Consider the following 27,897-nt stretch of genomic DNA (forward strand, 5'->3'; position numbering starts at 1 on the left):
TACTGAATAGATATTTTGAATTTTTTGATGAACTGAATCACTGAGACATGGCTAGAAAACACGTAATTCCTGGTTGAAAGCTCAAGACTTCTGTTTGATGAAATGTATACAGTATCTAATAGTTAAATATTATTGAAGACGAGTTTCAAATCAATAAAAGAATAGGACAAAAAATAACAAATTATTATAACCTTATTTATTTCTAAATACAATTCTATTTGAGAAATTATCCTATGAAATAATTAGGTTTTAAAACTATTTATTATTGTACATTAATACATTATTGTTTTTATTATTAATGATTAAAGAAAAAAGGCTAGAACACATTTAAAAAAAAAAAAGAAAACAATTTAATTGTTTTATAGTTAATGTTTTTTGAATTTGGTTCGTTATACAGAGTGTGTTGGAGAGTCTCCACAATTTATTTGGAAGCCGGTTTGACCCATCACAAAAATTTTAAAGTGTAGCAGAAAAAATGTTCAAGGAGATCAGTCCTTACTTACTGTGCATGGGCCTAACTATATTACTTTTTTTTATATGATTGAAAAGTTCCAGGGGCTAGAGTCTTAGAAAACCTATATGCAAAATAATTTGTGGGAGGAGGGGAGGGGCAGAGATAAAAGTTTATTAGCAAATAAATTTGCTAATGGGCAATCTATAAAAAGAAAACAACCAAATATTTGAAAATGAAATTAAAAACAAAAAACAAATGAGACAGCGCTATCTAGTGATCAAAGCGAAGGAGCTGTACCTGTAACGATATGAGAAGTTACCGGACCACCACGACTGCCTTACATATTTTTCTACTCAATAATATAATATTCAAAAGACGTATTAAATTAAATAAATTAAAATAATATTTTCATATACTTTGTAAATATATTATACATAAAATAGATTTTGTGCCGAGCCGATTATTATTATTGTTACCTATTGGCTATTGTTTTATTATTTACCTAATCATTATTTTTCGGTTAAAAGTTGCTTGTTGAAGGAAAAACTTTTTAACTTCTTGAAGAATTTGTTTTGGCCAAACGAAGAATATTTAAACCAACCAATTCTAAGGCTTACCGAGAAACTGTTATTTGTATACAAAATATACTATAGGGATCTACTGTTTATTAACAACTGTACCTATACTTACATTTTATTATTTTGGATAGTTTGCATTATTATTTTGAAGGGACTCAAACATTTTGATCATATTGATAGTATTTTGCATCTATAGTAGTATGGCGACATGGTTACATGAATACAGAATAGGTGTGGATAGGTGTAGAGCGGGCATGTCAACTCGGAGTATTAACCGGGCCAAATGTATTGAAAAGGTCACTAAATGCGGCCCGGATTCGAAAAAAATTTTTTTTATACATTTTTAATCCTATTCATTACTTACAATACTGTAAGAACAACTTACTATGAAATACTTACACAATTACAGTTTATCGGAAGATAAGACAGAAAAATAATGTTATGTAAACCTCTCACTAACATAATATAGTTGTGAAATAAAAGGTAAAAAATGTAATTTTTTCAATTAATTGTTTATAAATATTGCAATTCTCATAACAAATGAGCTGACTACGTGTATGACACGTTTAGTGACTAGTGCAGAGTAAAGATTACCAATCGTAATTCAAAACAGTTTCTGTCGTATTCAACAATATAGTGTCAATAGTCGGCAGTCGGCGACCACTTGCCACTGTTCTACATAATATCTAATATCTAAACATTCGCTTTTCGACAGTTAATTTTTGTTTTTGCAATCGAAATTGCAAAAGGTCCGTCTTGTGTGAAATGTGCCGGTCGAGCGATTTTCAAAATTATATTTGACCGTCGTTGCAGGTTGGCAGGCCGCGTGCTCACAGTTTTGATGTGGGTGGAATACCCCGCTCCCCCCTTTTGACTTATTTTTGTCTAATAAACTATACAATAGAGCAATAGTATATTTACCGCTATATACAGAGGTAAAAATTGTCACCCCCTTTTCAAAAAAAACTAAGCATGCCACAGTAGGGCAGTGTCAACGTCTAAAAATCTTCACTGACCGAAAAATACGAGAACTGGTCTCGGTTTGCCCATGAGTTTAATCACCAACAGCCAATAGTCAATACTGTTGTGAAGCTACCTGCAGAAAGCGCCAAGAAATCAAGAATCCGATCTCGATCAATTTTAGATCGTTAGGTATAGAATTGAGCAGAGAAGTAACCACAACTAAGCACAAAAAAAATACAACACAAAATTATTTATTTTTTTATATATATATTTTTCAAATAATTTTAGTTTTTTTTTTTAATTTTAAAATTTTATAAATTATAGGTATAACATAAAAATATTAAATGATAATATAATTTTTTCTATCCTTAACACAATAATATTATATATAAGAATAATTAATAATCCATTGCAGTTTTTTTTAGTTTTTATTAACAATCTTTTTTTCTTCACAATTATTATAGTTAACCGTATTTGGGGTAACGTAAACGGGAAGGAGGCGGATACGGAGGAAAAAAAATTAAGGTAACGGGATCGACCCGTGAGCGCCGGCTGTGCCAGGCGGACAGGGTTTACAATATCTAATAATAATAATGATAATAATAATAATAATAATAATAATAGTAGTATAGTATAGTATAGTAATAAGTAATAACATTATTGCATTTAAAATCGCACGAGAAAAAAATTAAAATACTGTTCGGACTAAAATTATTTTTTAATAACACAATAATTCAACTAATCATTTTGTGTGCGTGACGGAATTATTAAAATAAAAAAAAAAGTATAATAATAATAATAATAATAATAATAATAATAATAATAATAATAATAATGATATAATATTACAAACTAAAACATGTGGAAATTGGTAATGTTTATCTGTTTGTATATATATTATAATATAACGAAAAAAAAAATAATAAATTAAACACTAACAAAACAACAAAGAAAGTAAAATGGGACTACATTTTTTGTTTAGAATCTTTTTGGGTGAATAGGTAGGGGATGAGTATTTTTATTATTTATTTATTTTAAATCTAAATGTAAACATCACTAAATATATTTCATTTTGAATACCATAATATAGTATATATATATATATATATATCGATTACATTTTAAGGCAATATAACTCAGACTTTGGTTTTGTTTATAATTTTTTTGTATCTTTTATACACAAATTGTCTAAAAAAAATGTCACAGTCTAATGATAAGACTATAATTAAAATGTAATTATTAACCATGTAAATGAAATAAATTTTAACTTGTGGCATTAATATAAGTCTTACTAAATCGTTGTTTAAAACAACATAAGGCGATTAACAAATTTGTTGGTCACTTTCACGGGTCAGAGAAATTGTTGGCAAAATGACAAACAAAAATATCTCCAGACCACATGTAGATACATAATACAAATATAACACTACTAGTTATGTAAGCACTGAAAAGTTTATAAAATATATATGTATTGTGTATATTAAACATAATATAAGTTTTTGCAATTATATTGTATATATTATAATAATAATCGATAATAACTCACAAAGCTCATTCTAAGATAGTTTTTAGAAAAAAATTGATTGGGAAGAGTGAAAAATTAGTATTTATACACATTTATAATTTTATAATAATATAGAGTAATATTAAATATCATAGAAGAAAAAATATTATTCATCACTTTATCTTTTGCACAACCTAGTGCGTTCAAAAGACAAAACTTGACAACACAATTGATCAACCCCACCGATGCTCTAAACTGAGCCTTTCATCCAGAAATTCAAAACAAAAAATTTTTCAATAATAATTAAACGTTGGTGTCGTTTGTACACATTTGGTTACTACATACATACTTTACTCCACACAAAGGTAACTCTTAAGATTAACAAAAAAAATTATTATTTCTTTTATTATTTAGATTGTTTGACCGAGTGTTAGAACAGCATCTCGGACACAACAATCAGGTAAATTTAACTAAGCGAGGAATGAATTCCCACATATACATATTAAAATATATATAAATAATATACATGTATATTATATATATATACATTATACAATACATATACATATTGTTTTATTTTAATTACACAACTCTTTTTTTATACATTTTTTTTGTTTTACATTGCAAAACAAATTATTAAAAATTGTTGTTTACTCTACAACATAATTAATCAGATGTTTATAACTTGTTAAAAAAATATATAATATATAGATATATTAAATTTTAAAATTATAAGATATACTGTTAAGTATTTAATTAAATTTTTTTGGTATTTTTTATAAGTTGTAAGGTTAAAATAATATGTAACTTAATGTCATCAAAAGATTAAGATTACAAGATTAATAATGAATATATACGTAGTACATAAAATAATAATAATAATCGTATATTTAAAATCCCATGTTAAATACCCAAACCAAAATTTGCTTTTAAGACTGTTATGTAAGAGTCTTGCTCAGAACCAAATTTTAATTAATATTTTACATTTATGATTTACATATATATAATTTGTTTATTATAAATATATATTAATATAACTTTTTTTTCTTTTTTTTTCTAGTATTTTGTGTCAAAATATAACAATTTATCTTTCAAAGTTAAAATTATTTTAAAAAAAAAAAATACACAGAATATACTGAAGAGAATTAGAAGTAGCTGTACATGAGTTATATACAGGATATATATTATAATGTTATAACCTACATTAAGTAGTTATATACAATTTGCATGAAACAGAAATGAAATTCCTCGTTACAATGAAGCCCAAGATGATGACGAAATGTGACAAGACAGTATGGTCTGTACTTTTTTTTTATGTGTGTAATGACTTAGCTTCCGAGGTGTTCATCTAATATCATGGAAGGTAATTTTTTATGTTAAACTCACATCTCATGCGGGAAATTGCAATGCGAGCATACAGGGTGAGATCATGGCCGGTACTATGTAGTGTGAGCGGTCCACAATGTCGGTCCATCTCAACAAAGAATTCTGTGACACAAATAAGCAGACAATTTAATTAGAAGTACATTCTAAATTTTAAACAATTAAATCCTATATATCTTACGTGTATGTTTCCCGCGCATAACTAAAAGGTCAGCACGTTGCCACATTTCATGTGCTGCTGCCAAATGACAATACAAAATGTGCTGCGAATGAATAGCATTGTGCACAACAATTGGAACGCCGATCACACCTGTTGCAGCTCCAGACGATGCAGCTCCACCACTGGGCGTGATGCTACTACTACAGTATCCTGATGAGTGACTTTCCACAGAACTGGCTGGTGATGGAGATGGTGAAATGGGACTTGAACCCACATTCTGGTCAAAGATTTTAGTTAGAACCATACACAAATGTAAATACCTTAAATAAAAAAACTTACCTTCAGAAAATGTTGCTGAACAGTCTTAAAATTTTGTCTATTTTGGTATACAAGAAGTTTGAATAATTTCAATCGCAGGAAGCTAAGACACCTCATCCTGTAACAAATAATTAGTAACTTATTGATAAGTAAAAAAAAATTAAAGTTCTTTGAATAAGTAACATGTACTTACCAAAGTATTAATAGCCTATTATCCCTTTCTGGGTTATCAGCCATTTCAAATATTTCGTCTAGCTCTTCATGATCACAGTCTGCACGGTAGTTATAGATTTTTGACCAAATAACTCTACAAAAATATCAGAAGAATATGAGAAAACATGTTGAGAAAGAAAAAAGTAAAATACAATTGTTAATATTTACTTAATTAAGTCAACAGTGTCATTATAAATTTTGAGCACTGCTCTTTCCCTAGTCCCATCATTCTCCATCAAATGCCCACTAAGTACAAAACACAGAATACCGTCCAAGTATTTCATTTCTTGAGTAATAGGATCAGGCTCGTACTCTGCTAATTTGGTTAATGCTTGTGCCTCCTTCAACGGGACCTCTTGGTGCATACTGAAACAAAAAAATTAACAATATTGTAAATAATAATTTAGGTAAATATATTTATGGTGATCTTACTTGTTTTCAGGGTACAAGTCAGTTACAAAGTATGAGAAGAATCTTTTCCTTGGAGGATACTGGTGGTGCATGGATTGCATGCGCCATGATGGTTGTCTGGGAGGAGGTTGTACAGGAACTTCATGCATGCGATCCACCAAGATATCATTTATTAATCCATCGCCCTAATTGAAAACAATGAATTGTTATTGTTACAAGTAACTATTTATTTTATATTAATTATTATAATTTTATACATCAGTTATTTAGAAAACAAATGTAGGTTATACACTTATTAAGAGTATTAAACAATTTGCTACAAACATAGATATTGGACAACTGAATGTTTCCCACAATGTAAACTAGCACCTAATGGTACACTCTGGTTTATAACTTTGAGTTATATTTACTTTAATGTTTATTTAATTGGCATTTGTTTTCAAAAAATGATCGATCTTGATTTAAATATAATTTAAAATATGTTAAGTAATATGCAGGCCAGGATAGAGCCGGCGAGTTACCGAGTTGAACTCGGTGGGCCGGCTTAGTTGTTATATTTATTATTAATCTATGTCAACATAACTGCTTAATATAATATGTATAATTTATATTGTGATGTTTATGATGTTATTGTTAAAATATGGATACCTATTAATGACTTTATCTTATTAAAAAATGGGCCGTTAACTTTTTTAGGGCCGGTTAAAATCGTAAAACTTGGTGGGCCGATACCTTGCCTATCCGGGGCTGGTAATATGTAATATATTATTTTTTTTCTTTTCTTTATGATTTTATAACTTTGATTTACAAATTATAGTATGTCTAATAACTTTGGAAATATTATAGATGTAAAAATATAAGTTAAATTTACTCATACCTAATAGTAACTAATACCATACTAAAATACACATTAAGTTAATAGGTAACTAAAAAACAAATTAAAAGAATTTTAAAAAAAAATTGTAGTCTACTGACCAAGAAAAGTATCAGTGGTTAATTTGTACTTATTTTATTTTCAACTGTGTGTAAATCCACTTACTATTCCTGTAGCATATCTTCCTAGTGTTGCTGAACCAGTTGGATTGTGAAATTTTCGTCTTTTTGAAGCATTAGGAGAGTATTGATCTAGTTCCAATGAACGTTTATACCGAGGGTCCATTATTTGAACAGAGGTGGTACTATATGGAAGGAAAGGAGGTGGTCCACCATCTTCGTCTTCGGATGATTCTTCGTAAGGGCCATGAATCAGACCACTGGTGGCAGCTGGGCGTTGCAAGTATGACATAGTACTAAAATTTAAAATATACATATTAAATAACATTAAAATCAATTACATTATACTTATTTCAAAACAATACAAAATAATAAAAATTACCTATGCTCAAGGGGTTTAACTTTTGCTTCTGGTATTACTGCACATACAGATGTTGGCTTACGCCATACATTAACATTGTCCATCATGCCTTTGGAATAGCCATCAGAAGAAGGCTGTTGGAGAAGAGGCTGAGCAGGCGGAGCAGTATTCGCTGGAGATTCGTTGGATTTAGATTTTTCTGATCCTGAAATGGCTTGTGATGGACTGCCTTTGTGATGATGCTTATGATGCCTATGCTTTTGTTTTTTTTCATCTTGCCTTGTATTTGCCAAATCAGCACAGGTTCTCAGCTCTTCAGATCTTGCTGGTTTTACCAAGTAATTTAAATTAGGTGGCAATTTACTTAAAGGTATTTTACACATCACAGATAATTTTAAAGTCTTTAGGCCTTCAGGTTCTTTAGGCATGAGTGGAATGACTGGTACAGGAGATATAACACGTTCGTTGTCATTGCGCATTGCTTCATTGTTATCAATTATGATAACTCCACCTTTGCCACCTTTGCCCCCTTTGGATTTTCCACCACTCTTGGCTCCACCATCTTCACGTCGTGTTATAAACAGTTTCCTTAAAGTATCATTCTTCTTCTTATCTTGCACTTTAATTCCCTCTACATCAAGTTTGGGTGGACTTTCAGTTGCTGTCGACATGGGTGGTGGCCTACATTCTACATCAGAGGAGTCTGAATCTGCACTGCTCGAAATTGAACGTGGTGGACGTAAAGCAGCACTAACTCGAGCTACAGGTTTTTGAGGTTGGTTTTTTTCCCAGGACGGTGTTTTCTTTACTGAATGTGAAGACTTCTTTTCAGAATCTTTCTTTCGACTCTTTCGGCTACTATCAGTCCATTCTTCTGATTCGCTGCTAGCTGATACCACTTTTGAATTTTTACTACCTGGTGGTCGACCCCTTGGTTTTCCACTTATCTTTACTGGTTTAGGTGGTTCATCATCCTCTGTATCTGATGAAACCAAAGGTTTTGACTTGATTTTTGATGGCAGAAGAGGTTTAGGAGTTTTTGTTGAACCCTTCTTTCGACCTCTTTTTTTTGCAACTGGTTCTTCAACTGGTTCCTCTTTTTTTACCAACACTGGTGTTGATTTCCTTTCTACTAATTTAGCAGGTTTAACTAATGATTTCTTGAGATCTTTTTTCTCGCACTTTACTAATGCTGAGTATTTCTTGTGTAAGTCTGTTATTGGTTTAGATGATGCATGCGAACGGCTACTATAGGACGAATCACTGCTAGTGTCTCGAGGTTTTTTCTTCTTATCGTCTTCATCTTCGGATGATGAGGATGATGAAGATGAAGAAGATGATGAATCAGATTGGCTTTTTTGTTTATCACTATGGTTAGAGTCTGAGTCTGACATCTCTGATAATAATTCAACAACCTCAGATCGCTGCGTAGGAAAGCTTGGACTAGATTTAGGATCACCCAATCCAACAGGTTCCTCCTATGAAAAAATAAAAAAATAAAACATTAAAAAATAAATTAAATTATTAATAAATAATACATTTTATTCATTTTTGTTATTTTTAATAATTTTTATATTGTATGTAAATTTGTAATAAAATATATATTTGTGAATACCAAATATAATTAAGTTTGTGAAAATAACAATTATTACCTATTATAGTGTTATTATTATTAATTTGTGGTTGTTTAACTATATTTTTTAAATAGGTTAACTAATTTTCATGAACTAAAAAATAGCAATTATTATGAATGCCTTTAAAAGCTGAAAGCTATCGTATTTCATACCTTTTGGAACAGTTGGTCTAAGTCTGGATGACTGAATGTATAATACATAAGAATTAATGCGATCTTGAACACTACGAGGCCTAAGATTGTGCACGAAATAATTTAATAAAAGTGTTGGTATACTTGTGGTGATGTTTTAATGAATCGAGAGATCAAACTCAATATAATATTTTACCTATACCACGAACGAACTTATTTGAATTACATTAGTGCAGTACCAATACACTTTGATAAAAAAAAAAAGTGGATGACCAGCATTTTCCACAAATATAAGGTTAGGTAATTACATATTCGAGGAATCCTAAATCAGTGCACACCACGGAAGAAAAAAAATATTTTTGTTTGTTTTATTTAAAGAAAAATGCAGCAAAGATACCACCATTGAAATTTAAAAAAATCCTACATTTAATATCATTGTCTACTGGGCATTGATATTGATACGATTTATTGTATACATTAGAAAAAATTAATATTGTTGTTTTAGGTGAACTATAAAACAATTAATTTACTCTTTGCAAATGAGATATTATTTTGGGAATTTATAATGTTTATGTTTTTTTTATACATTTTGCAGTGCTTAGGCAGTTTATGGAGGAGAGACTAACCCACTAATCTAACCTTATATTCCTCCCTTAAGATTAAAGGTTAGGTCGGTTATAGTCCGACCGTGATTGTTAAAAATTTCGTTTATCAAACAACCATATTCAACGCATTTTATTAAAATTCAACAAAATTTTCGTTGTGTAAGCAATGTTTTTAATAAACATTAAAGCAATAATGTAACTTTTTATCGGTTAAAGATCATTTCCGATGCAGATTAAAGGTGTTTTGTTGATAATAGCGTTTCACGATATAGACATAACATAAAAAAATTGTTTTCTTACTGTGTTAGTTAAGTGACGAAGATAAAAAATAAAATAATAATAAGAACATTTACAGAAATAACGATGAGCTCTGATGAGAATGCTGTAATATCAACAGCATTCGTCCTAGGCTAAACCTCGTTTCAACGACCGTCACGTGACAACTACCAACGGGTTGCGATCACGTTGAATACAACATTGTGTGTGTAATCAACAAAAATGGTTTTCTATGATAAAACACACTGGCATGCTAACATAATATATTTTAGAATACTACAAATGTTTAACACACGTGTCCGTGGCAAACGTCAATGGATATTATTAAGTTTGAAGTGACGTACAAAATTGTTCATAAATTATCGAAAATATGATTTAAGATTATCAAGGGTGGATCGGGTTTGACTCAAAGATACACATCTCAGTGGGTTGTACCCGTGAGAGCCTACAAATTACAGTTGAAAGAGGCATAATATTACATATATAATATATTTACACCGAATTGACGAATAACGATCCTACAACGCGTCCTAGATTAATCGACTTAACAGTAATTATTAAGAAAAGCCACCGCAAAAACTCTCACCTGTTGTGACGTCCTGGTCGTGTTGTTCGTGTCGGGCGTGCTCTTTTTCAAAAAGTTTTTCAGATACCACTTGGGCTCTTCTTCCTGTTCCTCTTGCGGGGGCGGTGAAACGGCCGCCGGTGGGACGGTGTCCTTCTTCTCGTCGTTACTCTCACTGTCGCTACAGCTGCTATCCGAACTACTGTCCTTCTCGCCTTCTTCACTGGACGAGCTGTCCTCATCCACGGACATGTCACTACTGGTCTTGTCGGCCCTACAGACACGCCGAGGTCGTAAGTATCATAAAAGATCAAAACGCGAACTTAGCGAGCGAAAGCACACCACAGTATTGTTGTATAATAGTATTACTGTAATACACACTACACAACTCACTTTGTGGAACTGTAGTTGGTTGTGTCAGACGATATGACGTTGGTCGACGTGGAACTCCGGCGGATCTTGTCAGTGGGTGGAGATAACGACAACTGCTGTGATTCCTACAATAACAATATATTTTAGGTAAAAAACGATAAAAAAATTAACTACCTACACCAGGAAGAAGAGAAAGGGATTAAGCCGGAAGGTAAAATAGCCAATTGCTTATGACTTACCTGCATCAGTTGCGTCTGCTGAGGTTGTGATATTATGTTAGACCCTCTGACCGACGGTTTAACCATGTACCTGCAAAAACGTAACAAAAAAATCTTTTAGCGTCAAAAGTCAACAATAACATCGTTACTATACACTACAATAAAGACCAAAGCCGGAATATACCTGTGAGAATTCATTGTCTAGACCGAAACGACCGTAATATTTATCACAAATATAGTGACCGGACTTAATTTAAAAAATATATAAACGAATTTAAGTTAATGAAAAATAAAATTAATAATAACTAGTAAAAATTTAAATAGTACTAGCTAGACGACACACCACTTTAAATAATATAATCTAAATAAATACGCTAATACTAGTCATATATTAATATTATGTACTATGGTCTATGATTTTAAATATACTCACGATGCGAACAGCGAGTGGTTGTACGGCCCCGACGGTTTGGCGTCCATGGGCACGGCCGCGGCGGCTGCTGCTGCTGCAGCCGAGACGGAAGCAGCGGCGTCCGGCGAGACGCCGTGCGACGATGGCTGTGGATTTCTGTGCACGGGATCCGCAAACAGTTGTTTGGGTTCGCCGAGCATTTTTTTCAGGCTCTCGGACGCGTCTAAAACGGACACACAATCATATTATAATGACGTCTAATAAACGCTACGACAATAAATGCGACCGGTACAATGACGACGGCGGCCATGTGAATCACCGAGCACGCACGTCGCGGCGACGACCCTCTTTTACTACACACAATACAACTGCAGTACGACGAACGACGACGACTACCTACCACCACCACTGCAACTGCACGTACTACCCCACTACAAAATCCCGTCGCGTATATTTAATAATAAACCGGTGCAAGCGAACGGTTCAAGATAATATATATCGTGGGGAACAGTGGACGGATGGGAGAGGAAAAAGGGATCGATTAAAGTCGGGGGGGGGAGTTAGTATACACATAATAATATAAGCTCGTCGTATATTACGCATTGTATTCGTAATAATAATAATAATAATAATAATAATAATAATAATAATAATAATAATAGCGATATATCTAGGGTAGACTGGCGATGTACACCGTCACACCCCGCGGGATTTAAATATATACATAGCGAGAAATTCGCGCGGGAACGGTCCACAGTTTTTTTTTAAATATATTACCTGTTGGTCGCCGCGAGTTTTCTACTAGACTATAGACACGTACACACGCGCATAATATTATTATACGAGAAAACAAAAACACAAGCATCTGGTTTTTGTGTTTAATTTTTTTTCTCCACTGCAACAGCTGCAATGTCTACAAGACGCACGCACGCATAAAAACGAATCGAAACACTGTCCCCCACCGATTTTTACGAAATTATTATGACCTGGGCACGCGGTGGGTTGCGTTATTTAGATCACGGAAAGTAAAAAAAATCTAAAAACGCGCAACGCGAATTCCGTTTATTGTGCACCGCGGAAGCAGGGTGCCCGTGCGGTGCGACTCAATGGTTGAAAATATTCGTGGAGACGTTAATGAATGTGCATGGCAACAACAAATCGAAAATCTGATCACAATAATCACAATAGGACATATTTCGGTTCAAGTCGGTTACCTTACTCGATGTTATGTTTCCATCATATTATAGTGTGTTATTGTGAGACTAATCTTGTAATGCTTTTATATTTTTATGGATTTTATTACCACCCAAGACCCATCGACCTACAGAGGACATTTTTATTTATTGATTTACTGAGTACAGACGACACGAGTACACGATGGTAAAATACGAATACGAATCAAACTATAGTACATGTTTAAGTATGTAGATATAATCAAAAGAAAAGAAGATTGTAAGTTACTTGTAAGTTACTTGTAAGTTATAAGCTTATAATTACATATATTAGAGTATAATGTATATTGTATATACTGTACATGGTATATCATTTGCATTATATTACGTCATGATTTCCTGATTTGGGTGATTTATTAATGGCCATTAAATATTAACTACATCAAATAATGGAAAAGGCTAGTCAACACAATAATTTTTCGACCAGGTCAAATAAGTATAATCGGATTTGTTTAATGTGCTTACGCCGAGAGGTACACGATAAATATTATACCGATTGTAGAAAGAAAGCATCTTACGTCCGGCCAGATATCAATGAAAATTTAATTCGCTCAAAACGAAAACGACTTTATTCATCCACTTCCTATTACATATCACACATTTAACTTAATTTTAATTCAAAATGTTTAAACATGAATTGACTACTGTAGTGATTTCGACAAAAGGTTTGTTAAATAAGTAATTATGCATAATCATAAATTAGTAATTAACACTCAAGAATTATTCAATTTAATCTTTGGACTAGAAATATAATAATGACACCTCAACGGCTAACGTTTGAAACATTTAATTACGACGTAGTTTGACAAACATTTTGTAGGCCAATAATTTGCGGAACGTTCGCAGCGGTTGAAAAGGCTGACAGAGGACAAGAATTAATATGATTTTTGTGAACCTTATTAAAAGGCAAAATCTGTAACAAATAATTTATAGACTTAACATACAAAGCAGTAAAATCATAGGCGTAATAAAGTGTTACCCAGGGCTACTACACTACTATACTACTAACAGCAATATAGTTGGTAAGTAAAAAGTGTTAAACAATTATTATTCATAATTCATACTAATGCGATTCATTGAAAGTAGTTTTCATCAGAGTGTATTAATTGAAATATAATTAAACGATGGTTAAATGTTTTCGCACACATCGATTTTCAAACAAAAAGAACTTCGTTCCAAAAAAAATCATAATTATTTATTTTAATATTATAAATGCGAGAACTGGATGATTAGAATAGATTGTTTGAAAATTGAATTCTGCAAAAAGTAAAAACGTTTATAGATAGACGCAAAGACTAAGATAATACTACAAAATAAATATCTCGTTAACGCGGCCACAACATGTGTTTCGTGTATGTCCTTACATAGCGGTGGTCGATACTGAACTGATAGCATTATATTATAGTATAAACGTATAGTATTTAGTCTTTACCAGTAAACATTTCATATTTATAATATATTTACGAAGATAATGTTTAATATTGTAGCGTACATATCATTCACTGCCAGGATAACATATTCCACCACTATGAAACAATTACACAGATAAATAGACCAGACGGTTTCCCGGTTGTTTAAGACATGACTAACAATTACCCAAATGTTGATTTCTTTACAGACTTTTTAATAATAAAACTCGAAGGCGAAAAAATTATAGTTTCGTAAAAGAATTTTACTCGGATTTACATAATTTATTGAAATGTTGACAACGTAGAAAACCAGCATATCGAATATCGATATCACGACTAATATCTTTTCGACGACTTTCGGTACATATAAAACGTTCAATTGATTGGATTAAAATAGCACTTATCTCAGAGTCGTTGACACAATATTTAACTCTAAATAAAATACTTAGCATTATTTATTATAATATAATAGTGTTAGTACACGTATGTCGGTTATGTATGTGCTATTGTGTTTATTGTTCTGTACATACACATCATTATAGAAGCTTGAGATATCTGAAGTTTAACAATTCATTGTCATGTGTGAACTATACTCAGGTTTTACCTTCATTAATTCATATGAAATGTGTCATTATACTAATTTAATATTATTATTACATACAAATTCGACAATAAAACCAATCCAAACCTGAACAATACATGCTCACATTAAATTGTTTTGTTTTTTTTAAATATTAATTTTAAAATAATCAACAATTGACAATATTCAAAATTTAAAATTTAAAATTGCTATGATTAACCAAGACCCTTTATCTAAATTTTCAATTTAACAATAGAACAATTACACGCTCATGAGCTAGGATAAAAATAGAATAAAGAGATAAACAAATAAATTGAAATTAAATGACACAGAGTAAATATCCTGTAAAAGTTAAGGTTGAAATCAACACATGTGCAACTGAGATTGTGGTACTTAAATTTAAATGAACTCTCCTAAGGGTAATTATCTATGGGTCCACGTATACATTACCAATGTACCTATAGCATCATAATGAAATGTAGATTAAAATATTTTAGTTGCCACATCGATGTGACAGTATTTATGTATTCTTTACGTCCGTAGTATTTTAATGAAATCGAGTCATTATTAAAATTATTGATTTACACATATCAATATTTCAGACGATTATATAATGATTTATGTTAAGTATACCTACTTGGATTTAGGCAGTGTCCATGGTTAGGTAAAAATTACAGTCTGAGAGAATAATGTTAAGATATTGTTGTGTTTGAGAAATATTTATATATTCCATAATCCATGTGTTTGGGCAATATTTTATCAATGCCTTATAGATTAGGTTACTCTCCGTGAATTCCACCAGAGTGATTAAAAAGTAAATTTTTAGTATTAGTATTATATAATTTAACATGTACTTGTGCCAATTTTGTAAGATATATGCTTGATAATCTAATAAAACTGTTGTGAATATTTAAAGGAAGGAGTATTTTTATGTACCTATATATAGCATTTCATTTTTCATTACTCATAATTTGAATTTATTTAAACTAATTTGTTAAAATTCATCAATTTCTTGATTTACAGCGGGTTTGATGAGTCTATATGTGTACACTACTCATACTTAATAACTATCTCTTTCTAGTCGAGCACAACCGCACATTAGCTGATATGTTAATTCCTTAATACATTTTACAACAAAAGATATATAAATAATTTGATAAATCTATAAATATTAGTAAATATTTCCGGTCACAAAATAAAATGTACTCTCACCCTAACATATTCTATCATATTCGGCTAAACACCATAAGGCTCATCGATTTTATTGACAATATTGGGTACTTAAAAAGTTTGAAGATAACGATAAGCCAATACCTATTCAAAAGAAATATCTTAACCTTGGGCGAGAAATAGAAACGCGTAATTTTACGTCACTTATACATCACACACTCTCACGGTTCAAATTATTATCAGTAGAACGTTGAATGGACATGAAATGTAACACCGTAATTATTATATATTTCAGGGTTTAATTTTTTTAATGGATTTTTTTTCTAGACGACAAAGAAGTTAGGACGAAGGTATCAAAGAATATTGGCACACGCACAATATTTTACCCGACGACCAAAATAATAATAAAAAAATTTAATATCACCGACACTACAGTGAAATTAAATGTGAGAAAACGTCACGTTTATTATGCACAAAGGCGAGGCGAAGGGATCGTATTATTATTTTGGCAACTCGTTCCACGTTCCACGTGTATAATACATAGACATTACTATTTTAAGAATTTGACCGAAAACAAACGATACTCGATGGACTCCAATTAAGGCAAATGTAAGTAGCAAGTAGGTAGTTATTTTTTAGTTCACGGATTAAAATATCAAGCGTTGATCTCAATCATCGGGATTCGAGGCTGTACTTTCGCCGTAAAATTACAAGTCAGAGGCTTCCAGGTATATACGATCATCAACAGAACACGTAACAAAAGATGATCCGACGGTTGTTCTGGACAAGCGTGCGGTATAAACCATATCACGGGCGAGATACCCGCTTCATCGCGACGTGCTGGATAGAGCGCGCGCAAATATCTTTAAGCTGATCAGTCACAATGTCACATTATTGGCATTAAAAAAACAACATGACGATAAAAACGCTTTAAAACGAAGGTTAGTAAGGGGTGAACGTGGCATGATAAGGGCGAACGGTTGGTACAATATTATTATACATTACTCTGGATAAGAGAGAAACGTCTACTGGGCGGGAGGGGGGGGTGGACGCCACCCCGGAAAAGGGACCGCCCACCTGGCCACGCCGTCGCAAACGGTCCGCCGAACACGTGTGGCGCCGTCGATATTTTACTACATACACAGAGCGCGCCCGCTATACGAATATAACATAATATTATGTACAAAATAGCGTATTGTGATGGTGCCTGTTTCGTATGCCACCCCTCGCGACAAAGTACCGTTCCCGGCGACGGTATACACTGTCAGGGGTGGCGGGGAGGATTCCTTTTTTTATTTTGTCACGACGTACTTTTCCGAAGAAAAAAGAAAATTTAAATATTTTAACGACGGTGACTATATTTACGATCACCGCCATTACCATCCTACCTATACCTACACCAAAGTAATCTATCTAACTATATTAATATAATATGTTTAGTCTGACGACAATTTGACCTAGTTTTTTTTATAAATCATAATAAACGTATAAAATGTATAAAATTCTACAGCTAGACGGTGACGGTATTTGTGCATAATCATGTTTGAAAGTTAAATTAGGTCTGACCAACAGCGACCCGAAGAGTTTTTTTATACATAAGGTATGAGATTATAAATTATTATAACGGCATTATTAAAATAATAGCGTGTATGAATATAATATAGAAATAATTAGACGCGATCGTTGTTTGAAAAAGCAGCAAGTCTAATAATTGGTATCTAGTAAAAAAATCAATATTTAGAAAAACGGACAAAGTTCTCCAGTAGTATTATTGTATTAATGCAAGTAGAGATATATATATTATATAAATATACGTGCGCCGATGGGAACCCCTCCGCCGTGAACATACAAATGTGTACCCTACCATCGTATATTGTATATACGTATTATACACCTCTCCCCGAAGACTTGAGCGTGACAGATTTATTTAAGGATTTACTTTTTTTCTTCCAGATTTATGATTTTCTTTTTTCGTGCACACTGCACACATATTTTGAGAGTTTTGACGGAACAACGCCCCATGTTACGATCCAAATGTGTTTGGCCCACACTCCCACCATGAAGCCCGCAACCCTTATCGGCTGAAGCAGTCGTGAGTTTTCGAACCAATCGCAAAGCCCTCGTCGTAAAGGTCAAGACGAATGGAAGGGAATTTTGAAATTCGATATAGAACAAATAATAAATCATAACAATAATAATATATTATACAACGCACAGTGAAATACACTATCCGCAAAAACCGGGTGTCTGCGATGACGTACATTCGATAGAAACACAAGACGCACTAAGATATTATATTATACTGTACTGTACACTATAATAATATTATATTACCTACACCGACGGGCAAAATGTAATACAAGTGGACTCACGTCTCACGAAATAAGACATTTTTTATTTGCATTAAGATTATTTTTTTAACTTCGTTTAACAACTAGTTTATATATAATATAACGTTGAAATATTTATTTTAATTTATACAATATTTAAATGGTGATTTTGAAAAAATTACTTATAAACAAAATACAAATTAAGTGATTTAGCTTGTATATATGGTTAAATATAATGAGATAGTTTATATTTATTTATATTTTATCAACTCATCGCGGGCAATAGTGTACAAAAAAATTGCATATGATACAAATTATCTGAACTCATACTAATTTAAAATAAGAAATTGGGTTGAAATGAAAAAAATACGAGGCAGCAGTACCGTGGGCTAAAGCGAAAAGGCGTCAGGTAGGTCAACGCGGTGACAATGACGATAACGGAGCGGTAACCAGATAGAGGGAGATGAGGGGATCACACGATGGACACCCAACCTCACGAGAGTTTATTAATAGAATGTAGTACGTAAGCAAATGTGTGTATGTGTTTACGTTGGCGAAAAAAAAACAAAACAAAAAAACGCTGGTCTTAACGTAGGTACAGTATAGAAAATAAAAAATGTGAACACCGATTCCTCAAGACTCGATGGCATCTTGTTTAAAAAAATTAAATACAATTTTTAGTTACTATATAGCATTACGAAACAAGTTCATAGCGTTTGAAATAAAAACCGCATAGACGTTAATGCAGTCAATGGCAATCTACCGGCAGTGACACTACAAATGTTTTACCAACAAAATTAAAGAGTAAGATTTTCGGCTGACTCCAGTGAGATTAATTATTGATGTATGATGGTATATACTATATATTATACACTACATTAATAATATAATAGCGAATGATAACGATGATAAACTTACTAAATATCTCATAAAACAAACACAGTTAAATCCAAGTAAATTACGTTGTTGCCTGACTCCGTCGTGTGTGTGTTTAACAAATTACGCGAAAGGGGTTATTATTATATTGATACAGAAAGCTGGTACCACAGGTATATACACTCACTATGGCTGATAATGACGATATCTGAGAACTGTTACACAGCAATTAGGGAGGGTAGTAAAATCAATTTTAACGATGTTATAATAATTGATCGTTTGTAAGACTCAAAATTACCAATTCGGTAATAGTTTGTCAAGAACGCGAAGTTTCAGCGAGAATACTCCATCGCGGCGGCGATGGTGGAGAGAAACCTGCACCCGAGAGATATCGAGATTAGAATTTATTAAGCCGTGCGTGTAAAGATAGCAGTAACATTACGGTTATAACCACCTGCAGTATAATGGTGGTGGTACTTGGTTATGACCTAGTAATCACAGCGATAGATCTCGAACAAAAAATGCGTTTACACTATGTGTATGAGCTTACCTTTGGGACTCATCCTTTGCTGCGGTTCCACCTTTCCATCTGCGGTGTACTTGGAGTCGACGATCGAGACCCTCGGAGTTTCTGCGATGTCCGACACAAGCGGAAGACCTACGGTCATTTCCTGTAATCATAAAGAACAGATGATACGTAAGACGACATTGAGCGATGTACAATGTACATAATAATAAAATATATTATATAATGCACAATTACTCACGTTTAGGATGTCTTCGATCGTGCTGGGCGTGCTGGTATCGTTTGAACTATGACTCTGCAAAAATCATAAACATAATAATATATTAATAAACTGAAATATAATATGCGAGAATAGACACATCACATATAAGATGGGATGTAAGACCATGGGCGCAAATGGTGTTTGGGATTTAGGAGAGGGGTGCTCAAGATTTTGATGTAGGAATGAAAATGTTTTTATGTATTCCAATTTGGTGTAAAAAAAATTTTTGAGGGGAGAGCTTTATTCAACGGACAGGGTGGGCTCGGCTTACCCACCACTATTTGCGCCTATGCGATAAAACTGTGAAAACCTATTTACATTCTTTACATTTGATATGGCAAGGTTGGGCTTGTGTGTTGGCCTGTGGTGCGAAGAATGGCTACTCCTCATGTTGCTGCTCGTCGATCGACTCATCGACGAGTAAGGTGGCTTCATTTCACCAGGTTTCAAAAAGTTACTGCTCCTGTAAAACAAACGAAAATCCATTATAATATTATCCTCTGTTCGGCTTAACTCATTTTCATTTTAAAAAAGAGGCGACGACGGATTTCAATCACATTTAGTATTACGTTTAAGCGCGATCACGTTAGCATATAAGTTATAACCATAAAATACACGACGTCACATGAATATAATATACAACAACTGTAAGACACTGTGACCTGGGTTTTTTACTAAACACATGCCACCGAAGGTCGTGGTGAACGATATGTTCTATTCATACAAAAACCGCGAAGTCATTATTATTTTTTTTATAGTACTTATACACTGCAGAAGATGCCTTGACCTTTAGACACCAAAGATTCTCAGATATTTTAAAACGTGACGTAGGTATCGAACACGATCGTAATCGTATATCATGCGGCGGTGACAACACGATTGATCCGACAAACTTTTTAGAAGAAATCGTCCCAACCAAGTAATTTTGAGTGTCCCCGTATTTCGGCGCCGCATTCGATATAATTTATTTTATTATTATGTGCATACAAAGATTCTAATTAGGTATTTACTATTTAGGTCATTCTCCCGGGTGTTCGACGAATGTTCAACAACCGCACAACTACACTGACGATTTTATTCGAAAAATATGCGAATACGACATTTACTAGTACATTACAATCCGTTTGACGATTTATCGCACAGATATCAGCTTGCATGAATAAATATTCAAATAAACAGCCGTCCGGCAGACAACCTTGTTTCGTCCTAAATTAGCGATAATTTTTTAAAACGTTATTTGGCAATCGTTCGAGGTTACGCCGGTGTCACTAGGTACAGTTTAAAAGGAGGCTCTTCTCTGGGTGATTTTGGCGAGTGCGTTTATTATTCCTTCTCGCATAAATGATAGTAATATTTAATCGCTAAATTAATTTGCAGTACGTAACTCGCATTGTGTTGGTAATACAGACACGAGTGCATCACTATATAAATACATATTTAAGTCGGTTAAATCTACTTGTAAATAAAAACTTTTTTTGCATTTTAGTCGGTGCACTGAGCAAACTTGATATATATTTTTATATAGTTATCGTCATAATTATTAATTACAAGTGATTAAAAAAATCAATAAAAAAAATCGATTTCACTGTTTGTTATCTATATACTGCATTTTTAACGAAGTGACGTTGAATCTGTTGAATTGGTGCAACTGATTATCCGTTAATCGGGTACCCACTGCGTAAAGTGTTTAATTTGAAATCAACACTGCATAATATTACGTCGACCAAGTGTGTAACGTTGAAATGTGTATTAATTGAAATTTTGTAGGCTATTAATAATGACTAAACAACAAAATTACAGAATTGTAATTAAAAATGTTTTTCTCAGCCTTGACATAAATTTGTACACGCATTTTCCATATTTAAATAGCACAATTCAAAATAAACCGACATTCGATCACGTGAAATAATAAAAAAAAATATATCGCGTCTTTTTTTGCAAAAACGATGTTAATTTCATCATAAATTATAATTATTTAATACTTGGTAAATTAATAACAAATAATATAATTACAGTCAACAAACATTTGACATTAAAACAAAATCATATAACGTCAAAACTATAAATCAAGAATATTAATTTGATGAAAGGATTGTTAAATATGAAGGGATTTCGAACAACTGGAGTATCAAACCTTGGAGTTTTAAGCCTTTTATCCAAAAATGGTGGTTAGAAATAAAATTTTTATTAATTATGTCACCTTTATAGGAGTATATAATAAAATTTTTAAAAGGTAAAAAAAAAGGGGTTCAAAAACTACAATTTATATAATTCAATCATTATTATATATTACACACTTAGACTTCTGATAGTATAAAATATGTAATGCAATAATGAAGTCAAAACGTAAGACAATCTATCACCAATTTTAAAAAAAAAGAACGGGAACAACAAATGTTAATTGTTACAACAAATTGAATTTTGAATTCCAAAGTAGAACGCATTTCCTGGTAGTAAAGTGGTTGTTATAAAACACGGTAACTTGTTCTTTGGATAAAACAGAATTATTCACAAAACGTATGTGGCTATAGGATTAATAATATATATTGCACGTGTAACACGGCAACACGCACACAATCATTTGCAATTTGCATGAAAAAATTTAATGTTACCCTCGGGATATGCACAATGTAATATACCCTGTTTAGAGGTCAAACGGGACATAAAATTACGAGTTACCGTGAAACGAATACAATAAAAATTAATTCGAATTTGAAATTATTTCATTGCTTTATTAGGTTGTCTTAATCTAATACTTAGTGCAGCCGCCACGGAGACACGATTCAATATAGAAATCGATTAAAACATCCGTTTACTAGGTTATTTTTCGAAAACGTGCCGATCTTGCGTGCCGGATTATTATATTGTTATACGAACGCATACAGCGGCAGAACAATAAATTAATAGACTGCAGTGTAAATAATAACGTACACTAACGTTGAACATGATGTTACGAACCACACGTCCTCGAAATAACGTCAGTAAATACTAAATACTATATAAATACAGTAATTTTATCGAGTACGTACTCAAGCAGTTTTTTTACTTCAGTTAATGTTTACTCAGAAATTAATTACATACGATATCAAACGCGTGTTTGGGCATGATGATATCATATTATATTATTATGATGTTTAAATATCAAAACGTAAACCTCTACAATTTACTTATTCAGGGTGACCGCAGAGTAAATACAACGATGCGACATTGTGATCAACGAACGTGCACCTGTGAAAATCGGAACCTTTATATACGATATACTATCGTCTCATCTCTTAATTTTTTTATTTTCGTTTCAGCAATCGAAGTTCTCATCTTCTTACACGTGCAGTGATGATAGTGGTTCCCCGCTCCGTCCCACCTAACGATTGTCATCGGATACACCAATGGACGTTCGTGCACGAGCTAGGTGGCTGGGGAAATGACGCCGTTATGTGTCTCCCGGCTATCGGGCTGAGAGAGGAAAATATTCGCATAACATTATTATAGGTACTTACTATTATTATCATTATTACTAGGATGGTCGCGACAGGGTATGATCTAACTCCGACCTCCGCAGGATAATAATATTCTATACACCCATTGATCATTCTCCGACAGTATAACAATAATAATATATACCTACGCACCACAGTTACAGTGTGATCGTCGCCATTCGTGGACGTGTATACTACTACGACCGCGGTTGATAAAAGTACTGCATTGCATTGTGTAGTGTGCAATGCTGCACACACTCGGTTATATTATGCCCATGTTCTCTCACTCATCAAGTTCCAATAACGTAATGGATTCCTTCACACGCCTACGCTGCCACTTTTTGTATGCCGTTTTACGATCGGGAATCCGATAAACAGGCAATACGCTGAGGATGTTGGGAACCCCGTTCTGGCCACCCACTCGTCAGTGGCCTAGTACTTTTATATATCATTAACATCATTAAGAAAATTATGTTTCAAGGGTCGGGTGGGCGGACCGAACGTTTTGTGTTTACAACGCGCACTTTCGGACAGAACTTTTTTATTTCCCGTCGTATATAGCAGCCGACTATACACTAAAATAACAAACATAATATTATTCCGCCCCAGGAACGCATCCGCCGACGTAATACACGAGACTGACATTTCAGCGTTTTTTTTTTCAGAGGAAATAAAAGCGTATTTATTCCAACATTTAAAGCGAACGGAAATTATAATACACCCGCTAATAACTAATCGTATAGAATTTTTCAATCTATAAAAAAACTATTCTATAATCTATATAGTCTATAGGTATACGATATAATATGGAAACTATAATAACGGCTATTCGATATTATAACGCACTTCAGTCGATACGTTTATAATATACATCGTACACGTAAATACGTAATACCTATCGTTATGATAAGACTACGCGCGTCCGTTCTCTAGGATAGAACTATAAGGAGGAAGTTATGTGTATAAAATATTATATATATCACTGCAGCAGCAGCAGCTGTTTTGCGGTTATTATATTGTTGCATAATATTCGTATGCGGGTAATCGTTTAATAATCGATGGGATGAATTATAATTTATGCGTCGTACCGAGCGAGAAAGGAGGAGTATGATATATATTATGCATAATTATTGCAAACTTTTGAAAACCGGTAACGAGAAAAAACTTTTCTCGAGACACTATATATACTAGTTTTCCTTTAATACAAAAACGGGTGCGCGTGGCTTACGAAATTAAATTTATGTTTTATTAGATGAACTGAATAAAATTAAAATCTACAACTCGTTATTTATAAGAAAAAGAAACATTCACTTGAAAATTGATTAATACTTACCATTAGAACAAAAAATAGTAAGTTTTTTATGTATAAAAGCTGTTATATAACCGGATACAAATTTAGTTATTACGTGATTAAAATTTAATCAAGTTTCAAACAATAATTAAAAACTAAAAAAGATACTCTACTCTGCACTGCAAATATTTTTGTTTTTTATCGAATAAAATGTTTGTCTCCTGTGTAATTACAATATTTGCAGCCCGGCATACGAGGTATATCTGGATTGTAAAAATAACACTTATTAGTAAGTTATATTTTAAGGCGACACGCGTGGGTGAAAAAGATAATAAATTAAAAGCCATGTACGATATAGGTATAATATTATATATTAGTTGAAAGTATATTTTTAATTTATTATCCACATGAACTTCAGGGGTTAATTAAGTTAGTTAGTTGTAAATCAATTAGATCATTCTTTTCCATCGTAAACGCCGTCGTTGAATATCCGCATAATATTGTCGTTCTACTACCGTCAGGACCACGAGGAGAAGGCACTTGAGTTTGATGAGCCTATTGATTTCTATTCAAAAGTAACCGTGGTAACCACATACACGTGTCGTACTATACATGGTACCGAATGCGTACAACTTGTGAGGAAGTAATTTAATTTAATTTTTTTTTTCGTTTTTTTCCGAGACAATTAAATACATTTCGCCTTTATACATGAACAACCACCGCGTCGCCATATCATAGAACTAGAGACCACAACCGGGCCAAGGTCTTTATCACCGAAACGGTGGTGGCGGCGGCGGTCAATCACTTAAGAGAACCGCTTTCACTTGATAACAATTTGAAATTTTCAACCAGATAAAAATAGGTTGGGCGTGCACGTAAGTGGCAGGTGGGTGGCGGTACCCTGTATAATACATACAAAACAAACTTCCTTTTAAAATATTATTGACTTAATTGTTCGAACGATGATGACGTCGGTGGTCAATAGATACAGTTACGTAATTTTGAAAACAATAATTTTTTTCTTTCCCCTTAATACGCGACGAAGGTAAATCGGCAACGTTCAAATGTTCACGCAACAATGATAATGGTATATCGTATACATGTAATAATATTAAATATTATTTTCGTCTGAGCTCATTGCACAACCGATCGTGTTTAGTTTGAGCATTTGAGTAGGTACCGCACCCACCAATTCCAGTTTAATATCGGTACATAATGTAGTGAAAATGTAAAATTATACGTGGGTATACGCATAATATGATAAAAAATTACTCGTTAGTCGTTTACTTATCGTATATCTAGTACCTACTCCATCGATCGGACTACAGAAGTCAATCAATTACAATCATTTTAATACTTTAAACGTGTAAAATACTGTAAATAATAATTCAACTAACAACAGAGTGACACTATACGTATGTCGTGTATTTGTGTGTATAATATGATGTGTACACCAACGGCAGGTATGAATGTATAATACAGTTTTCGTTTAGCGTAAATGTTATTTGAAAGGAAATTTATCGAAGCTAAAATATATATGATATGACGTCACGCTCGCACCACACATGTGATCGACGACACCGCTCAGCTGTTTCAGACTCGCGCACACAATATTTATAACGCTCATTGTATCGACACGTCTTCGTCGCCGGTGATGTCTCCGTGTTTGTTGTCGTGGACGTCTATCGCGCGAAACGAATATCAGATTTCAATGATTGCCAATAGCACACATGATGTATAACACCATCACCGATATCATAATATTATCCGAAATTATATTACAACCCATCTGGTCCGTGTATTGATGAAATCAAATACGTTTCTTCGATAATAATAAATAACTGAAAAACAACGTTTAAAACCGCCGATAGTGCAAACTGATAGAACTTGTACCATTTTGACAATGGCTTTAAAAATATAAATTTCGAAGAATTAAAAAAAATCGTAACATTCATAAATTGTTATGACTACTCATTAGTCGTTTCTTATTTGTATAAACAACTATTATACTTTAAATAATAATACACGTTTTATTCACGTCTTATGTCTATAATTTATACATATTTATGACCTATGGGCCTCCAGTCCATTAGGTTGACCCAAGCTATTTAAAGTGTTTAGTTTCGTCTACGCTTGATAATAACAATAATAATGATCATAATCATATTATTATAACAAGGTGACCAGTGAATGCAAAGCGTTGATAACCAAAACGCGTTCGTGCCCCGACATGAAGGGGTCCGACACGACGTTATATATAAAACAATCGATGTACCTACCTAAGACACTTTGCCGTTTGTCTTCTTCATACGTGAAAATTGCTCCCTCTCCTTTTTCAGCAGTGGAAGAGATACATTTTTCTGCTTATTGATTGCTCACCTTTTTACGCTCGGTAAAAAATACTTTTTTATCCCCTTTTTATATTATTATTTGGACACTTTTATCCCCTTATCCCGCGTAGAATATATACAATATTTCATTACATAACTACTACTGCAAGGTATAGAGTAGCGCCATCCACGTTTCGGATTTATCAATAGTTTTGTACACTAAAACGACTTTTAGTTTGAAACATTTATTCACCTATTCTGCACGGCAATTCTCGGATTATTTTCGTCCTCTTCGTTCCTCTATTTATATTATACATATTATATAAAGAACTGCTTAGTCTCGTAAACCGCTTGAGTGATTTTCTTCTTTCTTCTCTCTATTTGACGATGCCAAATAATAATCCGCAATCGTAAATCGAAGTTTAAATTTAAGACATTCAATGGTTATCATCCTGAGGTATAACCGAGTTCAATACTCCGATCAAAGTTTCGCAATCTAGTGTGGTATATTATTATAAGCTAAATTATAATACCTATTAAACAAGGTGATTAGTGTTTGGAATTTAGAAATTAAATGAAACTTTTAAACGAATTTAAATAGTTTAGCCCCCTCCCCGAAATAAGGTTCTGTTGTTTACTGCAATTTGAACTGAAAATTATCAGAAAAATGATAAAAACAACGAACGAAATTAAAATGCCATTAACGCATTAACTATATAATAAAGGTAGATAAAAATATGTGCATAATCAAGAGAAGAAAAAATACAATTATAATATATGCAAAAAACCTATACTATAGAACCTTACCTAACAATAAATTTAATATTGAACAATGAGCATTGATAAATATAAGAATACATTAAA

At 32.8% G+C, this 27,897-nt stretch overlaps 1 protein-coding gene across 4 annotated transcripts in view; it reads right to left on the reverse strand.

The window, feature by feature from the left end:
* Window positions 1-2,404: 2,404 nt before the first annotated feature.
* The window catches only part of LOC111033163 (AF4/FMR2 family member 4-like), a 149,363-nt gene continuing 123,870 nt past the window's right edge, over window positions 2,405-27,897 (reverse strand). For 2 of the 4 annotated variants that reach the window (XM_022313768.1, XM_022313769.1), the window contains exons 4-18: window positions 20,255-20,399; window positions 19,916-19,969; window positions 19,699-19,819; window positions 11,573-11,774; window positions 11,161-11,230; window positions 10,943-11,046; window positions 10,571-10,823; window positions 7,360-8,816; window positions 7,024-7,273; window positions 6,006-6,169; window positions 5,742-5,939; window positions 5,554-5,667; window positions 5,382-5,478; window positions 5,064-5,319; window positions 2,405-4,987 (exon numbers count right to left, since the gene is read on the reverse strand). In XM_022313768.1, the coding sequence (XP_022169460.1) occupies window positions 4,854-4,987; window positions 5,064-5,319; window positions 5,382-5,478; window positions 5,554-5,667; window positions 5,742-5,939; window positions 6,006-6,169; window positions 7,024-7,273; window positions 7,360-8,816; window positions 10,571-10,823; window positions 10,943-11,046; window positions 11,161-11,230; window positions 11,573-11,774; window positions 19,699-19,819; window positions 19,916-19,969; window positions 20,255-20,399 (3,619 nt within the window). In that variant the 3' untranslated portion in view covers window positions 2,405-4,853. The remainder of the gene's footprint in view (window positions 4,988-5,063; window positions 5,320-5,381; window positions 5,479-5,553; window positions 5,668-5,741; window positions 5,940-6,005; window positions 6,170-7,023; window positions 7,274-7,359; window positions 8,817-10,570; window positions 10,824-10,942; window positions 11,047-11,160; window positions 11,231-11,572; window positions 11,775-19,698; window positions 19,820-19,915; window positions 19,970-20,254; window positions 20,400-27,897) is intronic. The other 2 variants (XM_022313770.1, XM_022313771.1) reach the window with 2 other exon arrangements.

The sequence above is a fragment of the Myzus persicae genome, unplaced genomic scaffold (assembly GCF_001856785.1).
Source record: "Myzus persicae strain clone G006 unplaced genomic scaffold, MPER_G0061.0, whole genome shotgun sequence".
NCBI classification, from domain to species: Eukaryota; Metazoa; Arthropoda; class Insecta; order Hemiptera; family Aphididae; genus Myzus; species Myzus persicae.